Genomic DNA, 25,348 nt, shown 5'->3' with positions numbered 1-25,348 from the left:
ACAATAAAGGCATTTATTTATTTATTTATTTATTTAAGATTTGTACATTCTCTACAGAGCATGGCATCGTTGTAAGAAAAAATATGTCCTTACAATAATAATTACATCACTTAATAATTGGCCTTTAATCTCTAACACTATATTTACAAGGATTAAAAGGCGTCTTTAAGCAAATTTATAGTGAAAATATTAAATTTCGTTTGTCTTTAATAAATTCCTCCCACAATCCGTCTGTCCGTTCAACAGATCCACATTCAAAGACCGCCTCTCGTTGATATGTTTCTGCAAAGAGTCCAGAACTTTGGCGCTGCAAAGTGGTACTTCTTGAGGTACTGTCGTGTTGAAAAGTCTCTTGTTAACTACGTACTCCTTTTTGGCAGCGTTATGCTCCAAGCAAGGCGCAAAGCGGTAACCCCACATGATCTCTTTGTTTAGGTACGAAGTTTGGCTTTTGGTGGATTGGCCGGTTTTGACAGAACTGCCTGATACCACCACAACAATTTCCAGTCTAAAACAATGATTAATTATACCTGTGTACCAATATCCTCTGGTTGTATGCTAGAAAGTAAATTTTCAAGTATATATTTTCATCGATAGGTTTGTAGCTTCTTAATAACAGTCTAGGTAAAGCATCTAGCTCATTTGCTAGCTTAGAAATAGAATTATTAGAGTTAAGCAACTCGCATTTTCATTGAAGGACATTGTCATATTTATTTCAAACCAATAATCGACGAGAATATTTGTATAATTTAACAAAAATTACTGTAAACCATTAAAAATACAAATTGTTGGTTAGGTTCAAAATTTTTTCTCTTCTTAAATAAATTTAAGCGTTAAAATTATTAGGAATTTGTATAAAAGTGTGTATTTTGAGTAGTATTGCACAAAATTTGCAGGCTATTGAAAAAACAGAAAATTTACAGATTACAGAAATAAATTGAAAATAACATTTATATTTATACACACACCGACCGGTAAAAAAAACGCCCACTGAAGACTAGTCCCAAATTCAGAGTTGGATTTCTCGCGAACCACTAATAGATTTTGATGATTTTTTTAAAATTCTAAATTAATTTCTTCTTAACGGATGCTACGGTGGTCCGAACTGTATTCCGGGAACTTCGGCAGCATATTCTGCAGATAAAAATATGTAAAAAAGTTCGTATAAATGTATGTCCTAAAATGCTTAGTTTCGGAGATACAGGGTGCAGAAATTTAATTTTTATTTCGATTTTTTCCAAATAATTTCTGGAGTAACGGCAATATTTGGATAAAAATTGGTGTCTGAGAGTTTTTTGACATGAGAAATTTGATTTTGATGTCAATATGACTCCTACTAGTGGAGGGCGCCACCTACATATTTTTTAACTGGTTTGAAGAGTAATAACTTTTCGTCCGTACCTGTATAAAATTACTGAGTAAAAAAATATACATTTACGACGTTTTTTACGTGAAAAAGGTCTCTTGGTAAAAATCGCTACGAGTAATGGCTTTCGAGATATTTTCAATCGAAATTATCAATACCTGTCATCATTGACATAAATTAAACATGTTGACTAAATAGTTATTAGACTGAAATCATAAATGTGAAATGTTTTTGAGTCAAAAGTTCAACAGAAACGGTTTTATCATCATTTTTTGCAGAAAAAATTATGATTAATTTAAAAAAATAAAAATTTCCCAAATTTATTATTTCGGTGAAATAACTATCTACTCATAACGTGTTTATTTTTCGTCAATAATGACAAGTATTGACTATTTCCATTCTCAAATATCTTAAGAACGGTTGCTCGTAACGATTTTTACAAAGATATATTTTTTACGTAAAAAGTCACAGATATGTATATTTTTTCACTCGGTAGTATTATACAGGTACGTACAAAAAGTTATTACGCTTCAAAACAGTTAAAACACATGTAGGTAGCGCCCTCTACTAGTAGGAGTCATATTGACATCAAAATCAAATTTCTCACATCAAAAAATTCCCAGACACCCATTTTCATCTAAATATGGACGTTACTTCAGAAATTATTAAGAAAAAATCGAAATAAAAATGAAACTTCTACACCCTGTATCTCTGAAACTAAGCATTTTAGGACATACATTTATACGAACTTTTTTACTTATTTTTATCTGCAGAATATGCTGCCGAAGTTTCCGGAATACAATTCGGACCACCCTGTATACAGGGCACAACAATAAGACGAAGCTTTTTGCCCGAACTTTGTAACACCCTGTAGGGTGCAGCAACTGTAGTAGCTATTGCTAAATCAAATCACATTATAGAGTGTTTTTTTTTTATCTTTTGTGAGTATTTTTCTTTTTTAATCACGACATTCGGAAAAATGTTTCGCAGGCAAAACCGCGATTCGTCCGTGAAAAGGACCTTAGTCTATTGCTCAATATCCCAATTCACATGTAAACGCGGAAACTGAAGACGTGCTCAACGATGTCTTGAAAGCAGCTGGGGTCCTATGGCAGGCCTCCTTGCACGCAAGCTGTTTTATTTTAGTCTTCGTCGGATTGATCTCTCACTGCCTTGGGTTCTACGCACGGCTTGTAGCAGATGTCGATTCTGAAACGCTGTAATTCTACAATTTCGTATAGTATTCAGGGCAAAATAAAACACTAAATTACCACAATACACCAAAACACTTTTACACTGGACGCGCGTTTCGCTAACCATGTTAGCATCATCAGCAGATGATTATAAATTTGGTTAGCGAAACGCGCGTCCAGTGTAAAAGTGTTTTGGTGTATTATGGTGATTTAGTGTTTTATTTTGCTGTGTAACACCAAAGGTTCCAACCCTCAACTGTAATATTCTGGGCAATAAAGAGGTCGTCAATTGCATTTTACTTCCGTTTTCTTTCGGAACCCACTCGCCTGGTGAAATTTCCCGTTTTCATATACCGATTCAGTGGCGTAACTACCGATGTGCCGTGTGCCTCCGGGGGCCCGGGCCGCATTCCCATATCTATCACATGCTATAAAGAATCAAGCAGAATCGGACGATCCCGAACTAAGTTTTTATCTATCACATGTCTTCTTAACTACTTAACTAGCACACGCTATCGCGAAAATAACTTATTGCTTTACACTTGTTCTTGTGCAATTTTGTAGCTGTGTTTTCCCTTTATATTTTGCAAAATAAAAATAACTGGAAACATGTGATTTTTCATTAAAGCATTAAATTTGACAAAAAAGGAAATTTGCTGTATTGTCACTGGGTTTCTGTACCATCGAATAGAAATAGAACTAAGTAGTTGTAGCATTAAAAAGAGCATGAAAAATTATACTGGCCAAACTAGTTAACTCAATATCTCAAAAACTCTAGTTACCAAATGATGGTTGTATTAAGGGGACGATAAGGCAGCTGAGTTACGAGAGGTGCTCGAAACTGCCACTTTTTGGCAATTATTTCAATAGAAAATGAAGTTACTCGTACAACAGACATTGGTAATATTGTGTCAACTTTCGCCCATGCTAAAGCAAGGAAAAAAGAATTTTAACATGTTCATGTTCCTATTTACATTGTTTATTTTAATTTAGTTAGTTTTGTTGTTGTTTTTTATTTTGTTTTTATTTATTTTTTATTTATTTGATATTTTATATGTTTTGTTGTTGTTTTTTATTTTGTTTTTATTCATTTTTTATTTATTTGATATTTTATATGTTTTGGGTTACATATTCTGTGTTGCAGTAATAAATAATACTATATATAAAAATTAATTTGATAATGTTATTTCTAACCTAAAATATGGGGGGTCCGGTAAAATTTTTGCACACAGACCCGTGAGTCTGTTGTTACGCCACTGTACCGATTCCAGGCATCCTGGATTGTTGCTCGAGGTATAACCCCTGGTATCGGACACATAACGTTGACTTTGGCCATCCTCAATTAAAGCCACAATACGAGCAACATCCGTCACAGATAATAGCATTTTTTAATTTGCCAGTCGTGTTGCCATATACTTCATCAATCTGTTTTCGTCTATGTCGCCTTGATTATCCACACATAAAACTTTTTACCTGGGAAGCAATTTTCCGAGACGTTAGTTTTAAAGCAGTATATCTTCAATACAAACAGAGATAATGATGTGATTAAAAAAACAAAATGCTCACAAAAGATGAGGCTACAATGTGATTTAATTTAGTAATAGCTACTACAGCTGGTGCAGCAGCTGTAGTAGCTACAAGGTGTTACAAAGTTCGGGCAAAAAACCTCGTCATATTGTTCTGCCCTGTATATGCTCGAAATACACACAACCAAACTTATATCTATTATTTTTCATAATTTTTGAGATGTATGAAAATTTTGTGTTTATGAATAAAACTCAGACCTTACCGATGATTTTTAATGAAAAATAATCCATATAGCGAAAAAAAAAATTAATCAGTTCCAAAAATAAACAAAATGGTATTTTTTTAGTTCCTGAAACGAAATTAAGGTTTAAATTTTTAATGGCCAAAAAGCATAAACAGAAAGAAAACTAATAATTTTAATATTCCTTGTTACCACCTCTAACCCTTATGCAAGTTTCTATCCGCACTGGCATGCTTCTTATTAAATTATACACGTTGTCTTGGAGTATGTTTTCCCATTCTGCTAATGCTGCATCAATAAGCTATAAGAGATTTCCTGGATTGTTTCGACGAGCTTTAACCTTTCTTTTAAGCTAGTCCCACAAGTGTTCGATAGGGTTCAGATCTGGTAAATAGGCAGGCCAGTCCAAAACTATGACACTTTCCGTTTCAAGACATTCTCTAGTCACTCTGCTGGTATGGGGAGGTGCACTATCGTGCATGAAGTTAAAATTATCCCCAATTGCAGTTCTCCAAAGACTAACGATTGGTTCTAGCACCATATCAACATATCTCCGACCCGTTAAAATTTGTTGAAGCGGTAACAGTGGAGTTTTTTCTCCCATTATAATACCTCCCCAGAACATTACAGTTCCTCCTTTATATCTTGGTACAGATTTGGCAGCCTGAAGTCTCGCTCGTCTTCCTGGAGCTCTGAGAACCTGAATTTGATGGTTATCTGATCTTAGGCCAATTCTGGTATCATTCCAAAAAAGAACATTTTGCCAATTCTCAGTTGTCCAGTTTTGATGTTGAAGACGTCAATTTAGCCGGTCAATTTTATTTTGCCGAGATAACTGTGGGATCCGCAACTCTCTCCTACTGTAAAACCCTCGTGCACGAAGCCTTTTTCTTATGGTTTTAACTAAAACGTTCACACTTGTAGCTGCCAGAATTTGTCTTTATAGCTCTGGATGAGAAACATTGGGATTTATTCTAGCAATTTAACACACAATGCAGCCTTGTTGTTCAGTTATGACTCTTTGACGACTTTGTCTGGGCCTATCCTTGTGTGATTCCTAATTCCAAGTATCTGCCATATGTTTTCGATACAACACCCTGGGTAACGCCTACTATCTCTGCTACGCCTTTCTGGAGCATTCCTTGTTCGGTAAGGGGAATAATTATTCCCCCCTGTACATCTGTTAATCCAACCTAAGGCATTTTTTAATTTTTTTGCATTGGATGAAAATTACCGGACAATTGTGATTTTACTACTGAACACAAAATTCAAAAGAAAATAAATCGCAGCAGTCGCTTATTCTTTATTATCATGTTTATTTACAACAAAAAGCCTTATCTTAAAGTTGTATACCAATTTTTATCCATGCAAGAAATTTAGTCAGAAATAAAGAGTGATTCCTTATAAGTTTGGTTGAGTGTAAATTCGGAATAAAAATGACTGACATAGCATCCGTTATGAAGGAATTAATTTACAATTCAAAAAAAATCATCAAAATCTAACGAGTGGTTCGCGAGAAATCCAACTTTGGAATTGAGACTAGTTTTTAGTGGCCGTTTTTTTGCCGCAGTATTAAAACAGCATATGTCACTTTTTACAGACATGTCCTTCAAATCCTTCATTTAATAGCTGTTTTTTAACAGAAGTTTCATTTCAAATATACGCACATAGTGCACACACTGTTTTTTTTATTGAAAACATGCTGTATTTTTAGTTAATAATTTCTATTTTTTTAAGTATTTTTACCGAACCTACTTACTTGTTGGTCATCAAGTCTCTAGCAGAAACCTGCCACAAGGGACTTTTGCAGTTGATTTCGTGCACGACATCAATTGGCCAGAACAACATACCATAGGGCTGTGTCTCCAATTCTGTGACAAAATGTTTATCAATTACATCTTCCTCCGATACGGATTCTTTTATCAGGTACATCCGTATGTCGCTAGTTATCCAGTGTTTTCCTTCCCTATCATTTACCCGTACTATTAGACACAAAGATCCGTTTCTCATAGCTATCTGAAAGACAGTTGAAACCATGTAAATGTGTTATAACAATAAAACAAATATAATTTTTGCATGTTACCTAATATAAACTCACCGGCAGCTTAAAACTAGTTCCAATTTCAAACTTGGATTTCTCGCGAACCACTCATTAGATTCTGATGATTTTTTTTTAATTCTAAATTAATTCTTTCCTAACTGATGCTATCTCGGAAATTTTTATTACGAATTTATTTTGAGCATTTATACTGGGCACAACAATAAGACGAAATTTTTTGCAAGAACTTTGTAGCACAGCAGCTGTATTAGCTATTGCTAAATCAAATCACATTGTAGTCTCATCTTTTGTGAGCATTTTGTTTTTTTAATCACGACATTATCTCTGTTTGTATTGAAGATACGCTGCTTTAAAACGAAGGTCTCGGAAAAATGCTTCGCAGGCAGAAAGTTTTATGTGTAAATAATCAAGGCGGCATAGGCGAAAACGGATTTATGAGTATTTGCAATATGACAATAACGGTTGTCAAATTAAAAACTACCATTATCTGTGACGGATGTTGCTCGTATTGTAGCTTTAATTGAGGATGGCCGAAGCCAACGTTATGTGTCTGATACCCTGGGTATACCTCGAACAACAGTCCAGGATGACTGGAATCGGTATATTATGGAAAGGGGAAATTTCACCAGGCGAGTGGGTTCCAGAAAAAAGCCGAAGACAAATGCAATTGACGGCCGCTTTATTGTCTTGAATACTTTACGAAATCGTAGAATTACAGCGTTTCAGAATCAACATCTGCTACAAGCCGTGCGTAGAACTCAAGTCAGTAAGAGAATAATTCGACGAAGATTAAAAGAAAACAGCTTGTCTGCAAGGAAGCCTGCCACAGGACCCCAGCTAGTTCCAAGACATGTGAATTGGGATATTGAGCAATGAACTAAAGTCCTTTTCACGGATGAATGGCGGTTTTGCCTGCGAAGCATTTTTCCGAGACGTTCGTTTTAAAGCAGCGTATCTCCAATACAAACAGAGATAATGTCGTGAGTAAAAAATCAAAATGTTCACAAAGGCTATAATATTATTTGATTTAGCAATTGCTACTACAACTGCTGCACCCTACAGGGTGTTACAAAGTTCGGGCAAAAAACTTCGTCTTATTGTTGAGCCCTGTACAGGGTGTCCCATTTTGGTTGAAATCATACGGTATCTCTGTTATTCGTGAAGATAGAAGGGTGCGGTTTGCACAAACCTGTGCCACTTTTTTGTCAAACGGAAAATGTTGTAAACAAAATTTTCATAGCTCTCTTCGTTTCTGAGCTACAGGGTCTTTTTGAAAATTTTGCAATTTGGGACACCCCTTGTATCTCTGTTATTGTTAAAGGTATTGAAACCGTGAAAACTGTTTATTGTAGAACTTTTTACGTAGAATACAGTGGCGTAGTCTGTTATTCTACCAAAAAAATATTTTTAAATATATAAACTAAAGTTATGTTTTCTTAAATGGAACACCCTGTATATTAATAAATTATATGATCTGGCTTGCCATAAGCTTCTCAAAAATATATAATACTCTATATTTATTTTCATTATTTAATGCAATATTTAAAAAAATATATTAAAAGATCATATTTATTAGCAGGCCATGATTGATAATAAAACAAACTAAAGAATTATTAAAAGTAATACTGTTATCTGTCTCTTGTTTTATTTTGAGAGCCACTAATTAATTCTTTGTATATTAGGGAAACTTAAATCTCTACCGCTATTTCTAATTCTTGGAAGCTAGCGTATCGGAACTTTTAAATATTCCTTTAGCTAATTTACGTCAAATATACTTTCAGCTAAGATGGGACTTAACTTACAACGAAAATATTAGAATTTTGTTAAATTATTTAATATTAAGACCCTGTAGCTTAGAAACGAAGAGAGCTATGAAAATTTTGTTGACAGCATCTTCCGTTTAACAAAAAAGTGGCACAGGTTTGTGCAAACTGCACCTTTCTATCTTCACGAATAACGGAGATACTGCTTGATTTCAACCAAAATGGGACACCCTGTACAGGGTGGCGCACCTCATTCGCCTCGGTTGATTATACGAAAACAGAAAGATGTAGAAACAAAGTATTTTATGGGTATATGTAAGGAGATAATGCGCACAATTTAAAATTATTTTCAAACATACAGGGTGTTTCAGAACTAAGACCCATACCAAAGTTATATTTTTTTCTTATGGAACACCCGGTATTTTATTTCATTTTTGGATTGTTGGGCCAAAAAAAAGGCATTTACTATAAGGGTTAAATATGTCTAAAATCTTTGGTTTTTGAGATATTTAAAGATATTTAAATTTGCATGCTACAATAGAATAGGTTATTAACACCCTGTACATTACTTTTCATAATTAATTATTATGTTGAGTTTAAAGGTAGAGAAATAAACTTTACTGAAAAATGGTATTGCATCCTCAAATTTTTACAGGGCTATACAAAGCTATCTAAAGTTACTGATCTATTTTAAGGATGTATTTTATATAAAAACTTCGTTATTTCAAATGCAACACCCTGTATTTTTTAAAATAAATCAAAGCAGATTCAAATGCTCTTTCAAACTATATTAAGGTTTCCTATACCTATCTAGCTCAGATTTTGAATAAAAAGAGATTTCTAAATAAAATTGCAATCAAGCTGGCTGGTGTCGCCATGGCAATTTTCTAGTGACAGTTAGTAACTATTTTCAAAGTCGACATTAGTTTATGGACATTATTATTTATAATTTATAACAGTTTACTTTAATTTACCTACAATAGTTTAATAAATAAGTATTCATTATTTTATCAAGAAAAATAAAGCAGTATCTGCTGGCGGAACGAATAGATATGTTACTAGTGATTTTATTTTGTGAGGAAATGAGTGGTATAAATTTAAATAAGTCCATAAGCTAAATTCGATTTTGAAAATAGCTACTGTCACTAGAAACTTGCCATGACGACACTAGCCCTCTTGGTTGCCATTTTATTGAAAAATTGCTCATTATTCAAAATCTGAGCTAGATCGGTATAGGAAACCCTAATGTAGTTTGAAAGAGCATTTGAATCTTCTTCGATTTATTTAAAAAATACAGGGTGTTGTATTTGAAATAACAAAGTTTTTATGGGAAATATATTCTTAAAATAGATCAGCAATTTTTGATACCCCTGTATAAACTTAAGAAAGCAATAACATTTTTCTGTAAAATTTATTTCTCTACCTTTAAACTCAGCACAAGAATTAATTCTGGAAAGCAATGCACAGGGTGTTAATAATCTATTCTATTGTAGCATGCAAATTTAAATATCTTTAAATATCTCAAAAATATCTTTCCATTTTCGTATAGTCAACCGGGGCGTATGAGGTGCGCCACCCTGTATATGCTCAAAATAAATTCGGAATAAAAATTTCTGACGTAGCATCCGTTAAGAAGGAATTAATTTACAATTTAAAAAAATCATAAAAATCTAATGAGTGGCTCGCGAGAATTCCAACTTTGAAAATGGGACTAGTTTTTAGTGGCCAGTTTTTTTTGTCGGTGAGTGTATTTAAAAATAATGAAATTAATAGTCTAAACAACGAAACCTAAATAGTCTAAGGCTTTAGATTTCATCTACTAGTATTTACTATAGCTCAAAATAAACGATTCTGCTTCTGAACTCGATTCGTATTTACCACGGCTTTTCTACTGAAAATTTTTCCATATACGTTTTGATCTTTGATCCTGTTCAGTTTAGCGTATACTACAGATATAAACATGCCATCTATGAAGATACTGGTCAGAGTACTGAACGTCAGTACTACGTAAAACAGACTGCAGTTTTCAGTAGGATGCATATATCCATATCCGGTAGTGGTCATCGTCTCTATTCCGAGCATAAAGAAATTTGATATTTTGTTCACTCCCTCAATGCAAACTAAATGATCTGGAAGAAAAAAGGTCAATAGTTAAATATTTGGGATGATATTCAAAGCATAAAGGTTGATTCTTACTACACCTTTCGTTTCCATTCCATATCCTTCCCGTATTTTTTATTCTATTGTTACGTTTTTCGTCGATTCCGTGTGGATAGAAAGTCACAATTTATTTAAACACTATTTATTTAACACTAATTAACAAAAACAATAACGATAAAAGACTTATAGAACTATTTACAAACGATTTATAACTAAGAATTAATTCTGAATTTTAGCGCGTCAACTGCACTCGTCTATTTATAACTGTCCTCTCTAGGCCACAGCCGCCGGCTTTTATACTGACAGCTAAAGATCTCTAGAATAGTCCATAGATCGTTAGGTGCATAGAGAAGGTTTCGAATGTTCTCGTATGTACTACTCCATTCCAGTGGGACTCGATTCTTCTCGAACGAATGAATCATTACGGTGTCTATTCTTTAGTGCGATGTTAAGGTCATCTGAGGGCGGGACATATAGTTAGGTTAGGTCGATTCCACACGGGTCCGCAACACTGCCCCCTTCTTAGGTACATGCTCGTCCCGAGATGTACACGGTGAATGAAGGTATTTGCAAAGCTGGCCCCTGGTACACTGAGAAGTCTGGTAGAAATAGCAGTCTACAGTTTTCTCTCCCGATGTCAGCTTTGGGTTGTAGCAGCAAACGAGGATCTCGATTCCCGTAAATCTGAACAAGACTTCAATCATGTTCCGGATTGTACGCCAACTCAAACCACCAGTCCACACGCCAGCTTCGGAATGGCTAATCGTGTAATGTTGTTGTTTAGCAGGGCTTCTCTCAGTTCAATCAGGGTCTTCCATAGATTGAGATAAGTCGGCTTACTTGGGGACCATTCCTTGGTGACTAGGTAGAAAATGTGCCTTGCTTGACCATGTTCATTGTCGGTTAGCCTCAAGACGCTTCCAACCTCTGGATCTTGTCGGCGTAGTTCTCCGACTCGCCCAAACTTCTCATTGACCGTCGCAGCGATTCCTCTGGACATCCGCAAATCTCGGGCCACACAGTGAGCGAGCGAATAATCAGGAGGCACGGAAAAGAGGTCTCGTTGTTCTTCTTTGATTACACCATAGCGAGCCTTCTGACTGCTGTTGTATCGGGCCATGAAATCGTCAAAGGACATCTCCGAATCAGGGGGATCAAAGCTGCAGGTTCTCACGGTCCCAGCACGATCTTCTATTTCGCCTTGGTAGGGGCTCAAACGGTTGAAATGGACTACCCTCGGTTTTCCTTTTGGCAATTTTCTGATACGGTATACGACGTCATTAATTCTATCCATGACTTCGTATGGCCCTTCCCACGAGGATTGTAGCTTCGGAGATAACCCACGACGTCTCTGCGGGTTATATAGCCACACCAACTTCCCTGGTTGGTATCCTCCATGCTCAGCTTGAATGTCGTAGTGTTCCTTCATTCGGTCACTAGCACTTTGAATATTTAGGCGGACTCTCTGATGAATGTCGTCCATCCTTTGACGTAGTGTGTGGACATAATCTTCTCCGGCGACTTCTTCTCCCGGTCGGCAACCAAATTTCAGATCACAGGGTAGGCGCACTTCCCGTCCCATAACGATGCTGGCTGGAGTTTGCCCTGTAGATTCTTGGACGGATGAACGGTAGGCCAACAGGAACAGGTGAAGAAATTTGTCCCAGTCTCTTTGGTGGTCAGAGACTACTTTGGCCAGATAACGGTTGATAGTTCTGTTCATGCGTTCAACCATCCCATCGGATTGTGGATGTAGAGCAGTCGTCCTGGTCTTGCGGATGTTCAGGACTTCACAGACGCCTTGGAACAGATTGGACTCAAAGTTTCTTCCCTGATCTGAATGAAGCTCCATGGGAACACCAAACCTGCAGATCCATTCTTTAACAAGGGCATCAGCAATCGTGGACGCTTCTTGATTTGGCAACGCGTAGGCCTCGACCCATTTGCTGAAGTAATCCATTACTACCACAATGTATTTGTTGCCATCGTTCGTCTCCGGGAAAGGACCAGCCACGTCGATCGCTATTCGTTCGAAGGGACTACCAACATTGTACTGGCGCATAGGGGCTTTACCACGCTTTTGTGGCCCATTAATGGCTGCGCAAATATCACATTTCTTACACCACACAGGCCCTCACATCTTCTTTGCAGTTCACCCAGTAGAACCGTTCACGCAGCTTGCCAAGTGTCTTGGTAACACCAAGATGTCCACCGCTGGCTCCATTGTGAACTTCCTCCAACACTTCTGGGACCCTCTTCTTTGGAATGACGATCTGCCTTCTCCCTTCTTGTCCCTCCGGTCTCTCGATCACACGGCGAAGTAGTCCGTTATCTATTACCAAGGAATTCCACTGGGCCCAGTACGACTTTACGTTCGGCGAATATCTGCAAACTTCTTCCCACGTTGGTCTTTGGCCTGCGTTTTTCCAGTTAATTACTAAACCTAATTCTGGGTCACTGGTTTGGTCATTTGCAAGATCTTCGGGTTGCCAACTATCATTAACCACAGTTGTTCCTAGGAGTTTCACTTCTTTCTCTTCTGCTCGGGAAAAACTGCACTCGTCTATTTATAACTACCCTCTCTAGGCCACAGCCGCCGGCTTTTATACCGACAGCTAAAGATCTCTAGAATAGCCCATAGATCGTTAGGTGCATAGAGAAGGTTTCGAATGTTCTACGGAGGATACCGCTTAAATTCCTGTCCCGATATTGAAGGATGGCTATAGAATTTCAATGCATTTCCTACATAAGTCTATCCTTGGTTTGTAGGAGGTTTGACTAAACAAGGATGAACCTATGTCTTGAACATTCGACTCGATTTTCTGTCCTCCTTCAATACTGGGACGTAAATCCTCTCATTGCTCTTATGGGGAGGCCGTCGTATATTTTATTTAAACGTATTTGTCTCGTATGTACTACTCCATTCCAGTGGGACTCGATTCTTCTCGAACGAATGAATCATTACGGTGTCTATTCTTTAGTGCGATGTTAAGGTCATCTGAGGGCGGGACATATAGTTAGGTTAGGTCGAGTCCACACGGGTCCGCAACACTATTGACGCTATACGTAAGCTTCCATTCCGTATCAGCTCCATACTTATTATTGTACAATTAATATCATTACGAAAGTTTTATTTTAAAAATTTGTATCTTTTTAAAAAGGTAATAGAATTAATTAAGAGGTGGATAAATAAATAAATATCAGCAAAATGTTAACAGAGCTGGTATAAATGTAAGAACTTGACAACGCTTTTTCCGATACGCTTCAGTCCGTCCGCCAAAAAATATGTATGGAAGGAAAGGATATGGAACGGAAGGGAAACGGAACGGATAGTGTGCATTGTCCTGTTAATTTACATGATATAATATTTTATTTAAACGGAAGGGAAACGGAAGGTACCTGATATGGAAGGTATAGTGAGAATATTTTTGACTCAATCAAGATATTTTTGACTCAATCTGCAACGTAAATATCCTTTGGAATTTCTACCTCAAGGAAAACAATGGCAAATTACTTATCTTAGGTAGGAACTAACGGAAAGCTATCAACTCAGTAAAAATCAATCTATCCCCGTTCCTTATTCCAAAATATTCAGTGATATTTTTTAGAAATTAATAATAGTATATTACATACCGGGGAAGGAGGGAAGTGTTTCATTACTGTCGAGAGATTAACTAAATCTCGAGACGATAATGAAAACTTTCCTCCGAGGTTTGTATACTATTTTATTTACAACCACATCATTAATTAAAAAATAGGGACAGTCTTTTATTTTGAAAAAAAAAATATGCGAAATTTTATCGTTTTCTGTTTTGGCATTTCCATATCTATAGTTACCGGTACCAGTGGTTGTTATGGCGCAAACCTTCAACAGCAAAACAAACAACTAAGTGACAGTTTTGAATTTCTCGTTCGTTTTTTCGAATTTATATAACATAGAAAGCCAGAATGTTGTCGGAAAGTTCTGATAATGAAGACTACTTTAATATTGGTACTCCACCAGAACTTACAGAAGCTGCAAAAAGAGCAGAAGCCAGTTTACTTCCAGAGAAAAGTAGGGGGCGATATGAAATAGCATTGAAAGTATACGAAAAATGGCGTGCCGAAAGAAATGTTAAGAATATTGCTTCGGAGGCTTGGTGGCATATTTTAGCAACATGACAAGACAGAAAAATCCATCTACTCTTTGGGCTACGTACAGCATGATACGGACAATGCTAGAATTAAGGGAAAAGACTGACATATCAAAACATCACAAACTCGTCGCTTTTTTAACACGCCAGAATGTAGGTTTTAACCCACAGGAGTCTAGCATTTTTACCTTTAACAAATAAATGTATTAAAATCTTCATTTAATTATTATTGTTAATATTCTTGTTTATTTTTGTTGATGTTAGATAAGTATTTAATAAATATATTACAAGAATATTTTGCTTAATTAAATGAGGCGAGAAATAAAAAAAAACGAGTGAGGAAAATGGGTGAGGGAAATAGATGAAGGAAATGGGTGAGGGAAATGGAAGAGGGAAGAAATGTAGATAATTTGACACTTTTTAAAAGTCAGTAATGTCAGTATTACCAGAGAGAACACTAATAACTAAAGTGAGAGGGCTTGTGGAATAGGGCATTTCGTAGACAAGTTTATTTTGTCACCGCGCATCCCAGACGCGCATAGCGTTTAGGCGGTCAAAAAAGGAAGTTTTCAGCTTTGCAAGTTAAACATTTGACAGGATTAATTAGATTGTCAGTAGCTTTTTCTATTTCTTAGCTCTAGAAGGAGATAACTAAAATTTGTTGATAATCGGTGTAATAAATTGTTTTTAACTGAATGTACTTGTTCTTTTAGCTTGTGAGAAGAGAAGATTATTGTCATATAAGTGTCATTATTGATTATTTGAGATTCCACGATTATTCGGCATTTTTGTAATTTTTGTGTTGTGGTTGAGATCCAGACAAAACGTGTCCTTTAAAGGTAAGTTTTATCTCGGTAATTATACTTTAAAATACCTAATAGTAATAGTGAGTGCACATAATATAGTCTAAGAGCTAGCAACGTTTTCGAGAAAGTATTTTAAGACGTCTGGCTCTTTGATATATCTTTTACTATGCTCTCTGGAACAGTATGCGGCCCGTCTGGCTGCCGATATCCGTTGCGTTCACTACTGCGTATCGGAAGAAGATCCTATTTTTTTTAATTTAGTCCTATAAATTCTAGTATTGAATATAAATCGAACATGTCTCCATAGCGCAGTGCGTAGAGCGTAGAGTTTCCGACGATTTCGTACGAGCGTACGAACCGACGATTCAGAGTTCGAATCTGGGCCATGGCAAAGATTTTTTTATTTTATTTTCGTATATATTCTGATAGTAAAGTATTAAATAATTCTGGTGATTCCAAAAAAAAACAAATGTTTAATACTTTACTATCAGAATATAAACGAAAATAAAATAAAAAAGTTTTTGTCCTGACCCGGATTAGAACTGTGACTCCTCGGTTCGTGGTCTGAAACCCATTGAGCTATGGAGACTCGGTCGGTTTATATTCAATACTAGAATTTAAACGACTAATAAAATATAGGATATTCTTTTAATGCGCAGTAGGGAACGCAACGTTTACCGGTAGCCAGACGGGCCGCATGCTGTTCTAGAGAGCATAGTAAAAGATATATCAAAGAGCCAGACGTCTAAAAATACTTGTTTTTCCGACGTTGCTAGCTCTCGTACTAATAGTCGTACATTGCTAATTTACATAGGTAAGCATAACATGTGGAATAAATCCGATATCCGTAAAAGTAAAGCATCACATTCTTTTCTGATACCTATGGAACGACTAGGTATTATACCTGGTATATTACCAGTAATACAAATTATTTTTTTCAACTGATTTGTTCTTGTTATAGAATAAAGACTATCAAAAACATTGAATACCTACGGGATACCTACTGATACTCTGTGCGAGCTCCCAACCGTGCTTCCCTGTTTACTCCCAACAAAGTTAGATAAAAAAGATATTGAAGATTGCAGCCTTGAGTTGGAGTATGGCAAGGAGTATGGGCTCCACTACGACATGTACAGAAATGGATTAACCTAAACTGGTAAGCATGTAAAATTAAACCATAATGAAAAATTGAACTTATTTATTTTTAGTCCAAGAAAAAGCATGACAATCCACCAAAGACCTAGTAAATTAATTCTGCAAAAACTGAAAACCAAACTAAGTTAAATAAATTATTATGTTCCTACACAGTATTTTATTTATAGGTTTTAATGCTTTAAAGTCTAATAATAAATTTTCGTTGTCAACAAAATAATCTAAAAAAACTACGAAGATTTCTTATTATAAACTTGAAAGATTAAGATTCGGTTCCAAATACACAAATTTTAAATTTTTGGCGCCAGTATATAGATATGAATGCAACCTACTATATCGATAATGCGCTCATAGTTCGGGTTAGACGCCAAAGGCCGCGCAACTAACACAGTCTGCGAAAATTAACGTTGATCGGTCTCTCTCACTTTAGTTATTAGTGTTCTCTCTGGTATTACATAATGTGGTTGTAAATAAAATCATTTTACTTACCGGAACTATTATCAAAATCTCCGCTAAACCACGAATCGTAATAAAACAATATGCCGCAGCACAAATACGCCACAAGATTAACCAGGGCCACAACCAGTAATAGCCACCGCCACTGCATCATCACCAGGGTGTTCCATAGATCTCTGGCGAACTTGATCGACTTGTGCGGAATTTTTTTGAAGTAGAGTTTCGTTCTGCCTCTCTTGTTCACCAATCTGGCGTCGGATTTACGATACTGAGAACTCTGGATGGAAACGTTACGACGTAAGGCGTCATGTTTAGAGTTCCGACTAAAATAAAAGCACTGCTTGTAAAAACTTACTTAAATCTGTTGTGTGACGTAAAGGTACTACAGCTTGCCGCTCTGTTAAAATGATTTTACCAGAGCTTGAACGGCTTGTGATGAACGTATCTTAATCTAGTTATATTGTACTCGAAAAAGTCTTTTAGAAGAAAGTTTTGGGGGAATTCTAGCAGCGAAACCTGGGTGCCGATGCCGTACCGCCGACACATGAACGCATTAAGGTACATTCAGGCTGATAGCGTCGAACGCTCGACGCTCTCAGCCTGAATGTACCTTTAAACAAGTTGCAACAGAGACCCCCCATCTTAGACAAGAATAAAATGGTTCCATCATGTCTCAAACGTATCCTTGAAAAAGCTAACTGCGAGAGTATTGAAGTCATGTATACAAAGTCCCGCTTAAGATGGGCTGGTCACGTATACAGAATGCAAGAATAACATAATGTATTATAATAGTAGTCTTTTTGAAGTTTCTTTTTGTCGCAACCTAAGTTTTTTATAAAGGAATTTGTACACATCTGGTTTTCAATGATTTCAAAATATCGATTTTGAAGCGATATGATACGCTCAATACGCAAAACTACGGCCAATCTTGAACCAGCGCTAGAGCCTAATCTGATTGTTTGAGGAAAAAAATATAATAATAATAGCTCCCGTATATAGCGTTTGACGCCTTGGGAGTAGCAAGGTACAGCTTGCCATGCTAGAGCCGTTAGGTATACAAGGAAGGTAATGTGGCTAGCACTACGCTTCAACCGCCTATTATTACCTCAGGATTGTGATCCCAAGTACTCATTTAAGGCTGAGTCGAGCTAGGTACCCAAAAAATTTTTATTTTAATAAAAATAGTCGGCTGGTGAAATGCCTGGTGCGGGATTCGAACCCACACCTTGAGATTGGTAGACGAGAGCCTGTACCTCTACGCCACCGGGCACCATATAAAGAAAACATATAAAGAACTGAATTTGTAGTGTGTTTTGTCTACTTTAATTTTGTATGGAGGTATCATATCTGAAAAATGTACTTTTTTGGAGTTATATGCAAAAAAACTGAAAAAATTGCATTTTTTGCGTTTTTTTGTATTCTTTTCAGTTTTCCGTCACAAAATTTTGTTAACATCAGATTCAGTGCTCCAAAAATATAGGACTACCCCAAAACTTTCCCTTAAAAAATACAATTATCTATCTGCCAAAAAAATCTGTGGTCCGGTTTGTGTTAGTTCCAGATGTTTTAAATATTTGTTTCTTTGTTCTTTGTGTTTTTTGTTGCTTTTGACAACGGGAAAATATATGCCTCTCGGAAAGTTTACGACTTTTTGACGGTTGAGCAAATTTGTTTTACGAGTAAAATGTCTTTGAGTAAATTGGTCCCCGTTGGATCAACGCAGTGTTATTTACAAGGGGTAACTTTTTTATTTGGAAAGTTTCCTCTAGGTGACGAAAAACTCCGAATTGCAAAGTTAAATTAATGGCCAATGCCATAAAAATCGGAGAAGAACTATTGGAATATGTAGCGGTATTCAATTACTTTGGCAGTTTAATTTCGGAAAAGGCCAATATCGACTCAGAAAGCACAGAATTAGCGGCGCCTCAAGAGCATTCTGGAAATTAAAAGATAGGGTGTTCTAATCATGACTTGAGTACAAAAACGAAAGTTGCAGTGTACCGAGCAATAATAATTCCCACCATGCCCCAAGTAGCATTTTCACGACTTGCGACCACATGTTTACTAAACACAACGTTGGATTAGAGTTACAAAAAATAGTTAGCTCCGTACCTTGGGTATTAAAATAAATGTAAACGTTGTTGTAACGTTGTGCCGACATTGCACTAGTACTACAACAAAGTAAAAGCTTCTGCGACGTCGAATAAACGTTGTCTTGTAACCTTTTTTGCCTAAGTGAACTTTAGGTGATTCGAACAACGTAGTTACAATGTTGGGCAATCAAGAGTTTTCCGACGTCACTTTTAGTACCTATTCCAACGTTATGCAAACGTCGTCTGTTTTACTAATTCCAACGTTGTATAGATTTCCTTATTCTTACGTTGGTAGGACGTCGAGCCACTACCTTTTTGCAACTGTATTGAACCATAACCTTAAATCTTAAATTTTCACTTCATTGTTCTGTATATAAAATTTTCAGTGCTGTTTTTGTTTTTTTAAAAAAAAAACATAATTAAAATGGGACGTAAGAAAGGCACATATAAAACTAAATTTAAATTATACATCGACATATTACCTATACTTTATCCACTCCCTCGTTTATTTAGAATATAGAGGGCGGCACAAGCTAGACTCTAGGATGACTAAATTAGGCAATCTTGCGACTAGTTAGTCCAGTATATGCGACTTCTCGAACTACTCCATCTTAATCTCCAAAACAACAAAGTGAAAGCCGCCATGTTCTTGAATAAGAAAATGTTTCGTTCCTGAAATAGCAATTCCTGCTTTTTGAATACATTAACTTGAAATATTTGACCCTAAACAACACGCGGAAACTATTTTTTTCGAGTGCGAATAAATTATTCTCATTTTACTTAAAAAAAATTCGAGAAATTTTTTAAAACTTCTTTAATTTTAAGGCCCATTAGTATTTTTCAAAGTAGTAACAATACATTTATCAATAAAGTTGTTTACATTTAACTTTTTTGCCTTGGGTAACGAGTTACAGAGTCGTTTAAAGTGTTTCAATAATTATGATCTTCAAACATCCTCCACACTTAAATACTTTTGTTTTGTTTTTCTTTACTGCCATCTGGCATATGTCTCTAACTAAATCATAAAAATAATATTTTTACTATAATTATCCCAATTTAGGATAAAACGCGACTTAAACGCCATATTATTATAGTTTTGTATTTCTGTGAATTAGGATTTTAAACAACGTTGCAGTTTGTACTAAATTAGGCTGCTAGCCAACGTCGTTTCGACCCAAAAATTATTCTCCAAACTAGTGCAGACTAGGGTTGGCACGAGGTTGTGCCGACGTTGCGCCCCGACGTTTGGTCGCGTGACACAACGTTGTCCCGACGTTCAAATGCTGCTTGGGCAGTGTTATTTACAAGGAGTAACTTTTTTATTTGGAAAGTTTCCTCTAGGTGGCGAAAAACTCCGAATTGCAAAGTTAAGTTAATGGCTAATGCCATAAAAATCGGAGAAGAACTATTGGAATATGTAGCGGAATTCAATTACTTTGGCAGTTTGATTTCGGAAAAGGCCAATATCGACTCAGAAAGCACAGAATTAGCGGCGCCTCAAGAGCATTCTGGAAATTAAAACACAGGGTGTTCTAATCATGACTTGAGTACAAAAACGAAAGTTGCAGTGTACCGAGCAATAATAATTCCCACCATGCTATATAGGCATGTTCGGTCTTCCGGTATACCGGTACTTTTGAAAAATTCCGGTATCGGTACCGGTACCGGAGAACCGATTTTGGTACCGGTAACGGAAGACCGGTTTAAATCGGTCCCGAAAGACCGGTTTTAATTGGTACAGAAAAATAGATTCATGATAATATGAAAAGCAAAAAACCTGTATTAGACGATTTCGGTACCGGTTTTTGTGCAAAGCTGATTGTGTTCTCCTACTTTACGTACCGTATGATCGAAAAAAAAGCTGCGTCAACGATGGCTATGAAATGGAGATCGCTGTAATTTTATATGTAAAATTGTATGGGGAATGTAATCGATGTTCATTTCCAAGCCAACTGGACACCGTTTTTTTATCATTCGGTATAATACGGTCAGGAACATGCATTGTAATTTATTTTGATGTATGTTTAAGGCATTGCTAGACTAGTTTGGTCTAGTAATCTAGTCTTCTTTTTTTAGTATAGTACATCTAAAATTCAAGTAAAGCATCTTACTCATGGATCACTCATGTATATTATCTAAATTAAAATGTCCTTAAAACTCATAGCTAACATCGTTTTATATGGGCGACCTTCAACAAATTAGAGACAATTTGTAGTTCTTTAAACATCCTGAAACCCCAGCGATGAACCGTTGAGCCCGTCACCCCAAAACCACCCCTACAAGGGGTAAAAGTGGCCCTTTTTTTATTTTTTCTTCAATAACTCTAAAACTACGAATTTTAGGAAAAAATGTCACGAGTAAAAAATTGAAGAGAAGAAAATTTCCTACCATATAGTAAAGAACCAAAATTTTTAGAATTTCAGTGGCGCAGGTGCGAATTCTTTAATTTAGGAGGATTGTTTTAATAACCCACCATTCTGTGTTTAACTTCTAATGAAAGCATTTTTGAGATAAATCTCGAGACCAAAAAATTTATTAGGATACAAGTTCCTATAAAAACGGTCTTTTTAATTAAGGTAAGTTACCAGTGGCGGAGATATCTTTTTTAAATATGCGTTTTTTACATTTTTAAAACATTGAATAAGAAAAATTGCAGTTTTGCAAATAATTTCCCATGAAATAATTTTTTTATGGGATTTTCTTATTTTGTTTCATAACAAAATAAGAAAAACCTTAGCTCAAAAATAGGATAACTTATCTTAAGGATAGTCCTCATTCACTTCCACATTTGCTGGGTTCATACATGTAATGCCATTGCATTGACCACATGCCATAGTGCAGGAAAGTCCCATTCGCTTGAATGTACATGCTTTTTTACAGCCTCCCGAAGAGCAATTGCAAAAAATTTTCTCTAAAACTCATGTAGGAGCAATAGGCTGGTCTGAATGTATTGGATTCATCTCTCGATTTTTCAGATTCCAACCCCAATCTTGCGGTGGTTAATTGTTATTTAACCAAGCCTGTACCCTGCGATATTTTCAAATCTGTTTTCTCAATACTATAATTATATAACATATCGCTATGGTAAAAATGTCACTGTTGTTTTTGATGGCTATGAAGAGATACAGACCAAAATTGTGGATCAGAATCGCAGATCTGCAGGTAAAAAAATGGTACCAATTGTATCTTTCTCGAATTTTTCTGCAGTGAAGGTACCAAAGGCAGATTTTTTGTCAAACACCACCAAAAGAATGAAGTTGTTTTGTTGGTGTTAAACACCAACAAAAGCAACTTCATTCGTGCGCCCGGAAAAGTATTGTTGGAAAATTGAATCAATGTTAAATTCGCTGATGGTGATGCCGATACTCTTATTGTAACTACAGCGGTCGCAATAAGCGACAATTTACCAGAAGGGACCGTAGCAGTAGTTAGCGAAGATACGGACATTATAGTGTTACTGATTCATTATTGCCACAACAGACTGTTTATGATTCCTCCGGGAAAGGTGTCAAAACAAAATAAAATAATCGACATATCGGCCTTACAACAAAAATTGGGGGATCTGAAGAATGTGATTCTTAGACCCACGCTATATCTGGTTGTGATACAATGTCTGCTGTGTTCAATAAAGGGAAGATTAATTTAGTGAACACCATCCAGAAGAAAAAGTTATGTGAGCTATTAAAAGAATTTTATAATCCCGAGGCTACAAAGGAGAAGTTAGAAGAAGTTACATCTCAGTTTTTTATAGCAGCATATGTTAAAAACTCGACAAAAAAGTAGATTTGGATAGTGCCAGACACATGCTTTATCAACAGTACGTAAGTACGTAGCTAAACGAAGTCTTAATACCAACTTCAACTTGGCATCATTACCACCTACCTCCAATAGTGCGAAATATCATGGACTTAGAGTTTTTCATCAGGTAAGTTAAATTTATGTTGCATTCAAATGTTAAACAAAATTCTCATTTTACAGGTACAGGCTTGGTTAAATAACAATTTACCACCGCAAGATTGGGGTTGGAATCTGAAAAATCGAGATATGAATCCAATACATTCAGACCAGCCCATTGCTCCTACAAGGGTTTTAGAGAATTTTTTTTGCAATTGCTCTTCGGGAGGCTGTAAAAAAGCATGTACATTCAAGCGAATGGGACTCACCTGCACTAAGGCATGTGGTCAATGCAATGGCATTACATGTATGGACCCAACAAATGTGGAAGTGAATGAGGACTATCCTTAAGTTATCCTATTTTTGAGTTAAGGTTTTTCTTATTTTGTTATTAAACGTGTAATTTTTCAATATTCCTATTTCATGGGAAATTATTCTATAATTATAATATATTATTTTCTTATTCAATGTTTTCAAAATGTAAAAAACGCACATTTAAAAAAATTATCTCCGCCACTGGTAACTTACCTTAATTAAAAAGATCGTTTTTATAGGATCTTGTATCTTAATAAATTTTTTGGGCTCGAGATTTATCTCAAAAATGCATTTCATTTGAAGTTAAACACAGAATGGTGGGTTATTAAAACAATCCTCCTAAATTAAAGAATTCGCACCAGCAGCGGCACTGAAATTCTAAAAATTTTGGTTCTTCCCTATGTGGTAGGAAATTTTCTTCTCTTCAATTTTTTACTCGTGACTTTTTTTCCTAAAATTCGTAGTTTTAGAGTTATTGAAGAAAAAGTAAAAGGGCCACTTTTACCCCTTGTAGGGGTGGTTTTGGGGTGACGGGCTCAACGCTTCATCACTGGGGTTTCAGGATGTTAAAAAGATAAAGATCTACAAAATGAAGCTCTACGCCAAATTTCAGCTTGTCTCTAATTTGTTGAACCTCGGCCTGTATAGGCTCTGGGCTATCAGGCCGATATTCAATAGCGCCTACTCTGTTATTTAAAATATGGAAAATAGCATCTTATTTTCTCGCTCCATTTATATCTCCAAGAACAGCAGCTTCCAGTACTTTTTTCCACTTTTTATAAGTAAAGAGAATGTTGGAAAAGATAATAACATACTTACGATAAGCTCCTGGTTGTAAAAATCACTGGAAAATTAAAATTCTGGTCACTATCATTATTAATAAACTTTAACAACTCGTCTCGTTCAACGGTCATATTGTTTCTCCGTAATTAGTTATTATTCACATATCTACGTAGGTAGTATACAAACACAACATCAGCAGGTATACAAATATCATCTGGTTTATACCGACAGGAAGATAAGATAATTTTTTCTTATGAAAATACCGCCAAAACGTAAAACAATTATTAATAGAAAATGTATGATTTACGCTACCGTTTTTTTTCTCAATGTGAATATACAGGGTGTCCAATGTTCGTAATGACTCTGCTTTTTTTCGCGTATTAATATAGATATAAAACTAGCGGTTTTTGCAAACCTGAGCTACTTTTTAGTAATCCTATATATTTTTTGGCGTTCCTAATAAATATATAGGATATATCACGAAATAATGGCTCAAAAATATAAAATATCATATTTTATGTTTTCAGCCATAATTTCGTGATAAAATATAAAAAATTGTGGTAGTTATCATACCGTGCTGGCAACTGTTACTCTTGGGTCGGTACTTACATGTATGGAAGTAAATCGCGGCGTTGCCGGTACGCCTTTCCCTCTCAGGTAAAGTAAAATCACGAAAAAAACGAGAAAAGATAACTAGATAAAATCATTAGATATGATTCTGAGCATCTAAAATGGAATTATAAGGATATATCGTTAGGGTGCCCATTTTTTTATAACGATAAAACGTCAGTAATCGCGATAATTTTAAAACTCAACTTTTTAACACATAACACGCCATAATTTAAGAACCACTTTTTTCTTTTTTTTTTAATAACACACAATATCCGCAGGATATTCATAGAATGTCGGAATGTCCCATTATAAGATCATCTTATAAAGACATATATAGGATATCCTCCAGACATCCTGTAGATGTCTCAGAATAGAATATCCTATGGATATCTCTGTCGTATATCTAATGTACATCCAGCTGAGATATCCAAACATGCTCATGATAATAAAATATCCTAACAATATCGTCTAGATATTTAGGAAAAATAAATAACGTACTACTTTTTATATTACATAAAATGCAATAAACCATACAGATAGGTATATATATTACGTCAAGGCAACAAAATATCCTCTTGGTATCTTCTGGATAATCTGGATATTGATGAGCTTGGCCACTCCCAGTAATACAGAGAATTAAAAACGCCCGCGCAAAAAATTTCCCACAATCCATCTCGACAGTTGTTTATTTTTGATGGTTTTTGCATCCTGTATTATTCAGTCCTTTGAGTTAGTGAGATTCGAGGTGAATTCGGTCATTTGTCGATATTGGATGGGCTTAAAAATGACTGAAAC

At 35.8% G+C, this 25,348-nt stretch overlaps 1 protein-coding gene across 1 annotated transcript; it reads right to left on the bottom strand.

The window, feature by feature from the left end:
• LOC115890698 (inward rectifier potassium channel 2-like) lies at positions 1-24,109 on the bottom strand. The gene is made up of 5 exons (XM_030911005.1): positions 23,978-24,109; positions 16,890-17,179; positions 10,028-10,278; positions 6,087-6,343; positions 1-508 (listed from the first exon to the last, which is right to left on the bottom strand). The coding sequence occupies exons 1-5, from the start codon at positions 24,070-24,072 to the stop codon at positions 190-192; spliced, it is 1,212 nt and encodes a 403-aa protein (XP_030766865.1). The 5' UTR covers positions 24,073-24,109; the 3' UTR covers positions 1-189.
• Positions 24,110-25,348: the final 1,239 nt, after the last annotated feature.

The sequence above is a fragment of the Sitophilus oryzae genome, unplaced genomic scaffold, assembly GCF_002938485.1.
Source record: "Sitophilus oryzae breed Bouriz unplaced genomic scaffold, Soryzae_2.0 scaffold_907_pilon_pilon, whole genome shotgun sequence".
Classification (NCBI taxonomy): Eukaryota; Metazoa; Arthropoda; class Insecta; order Coleoptera; family Curculionidae; genus Sitophilus; species Sitophilus oryzae.
This window is presented reverse-complemented; position numbering and strand designations above follow the sequence as displayed.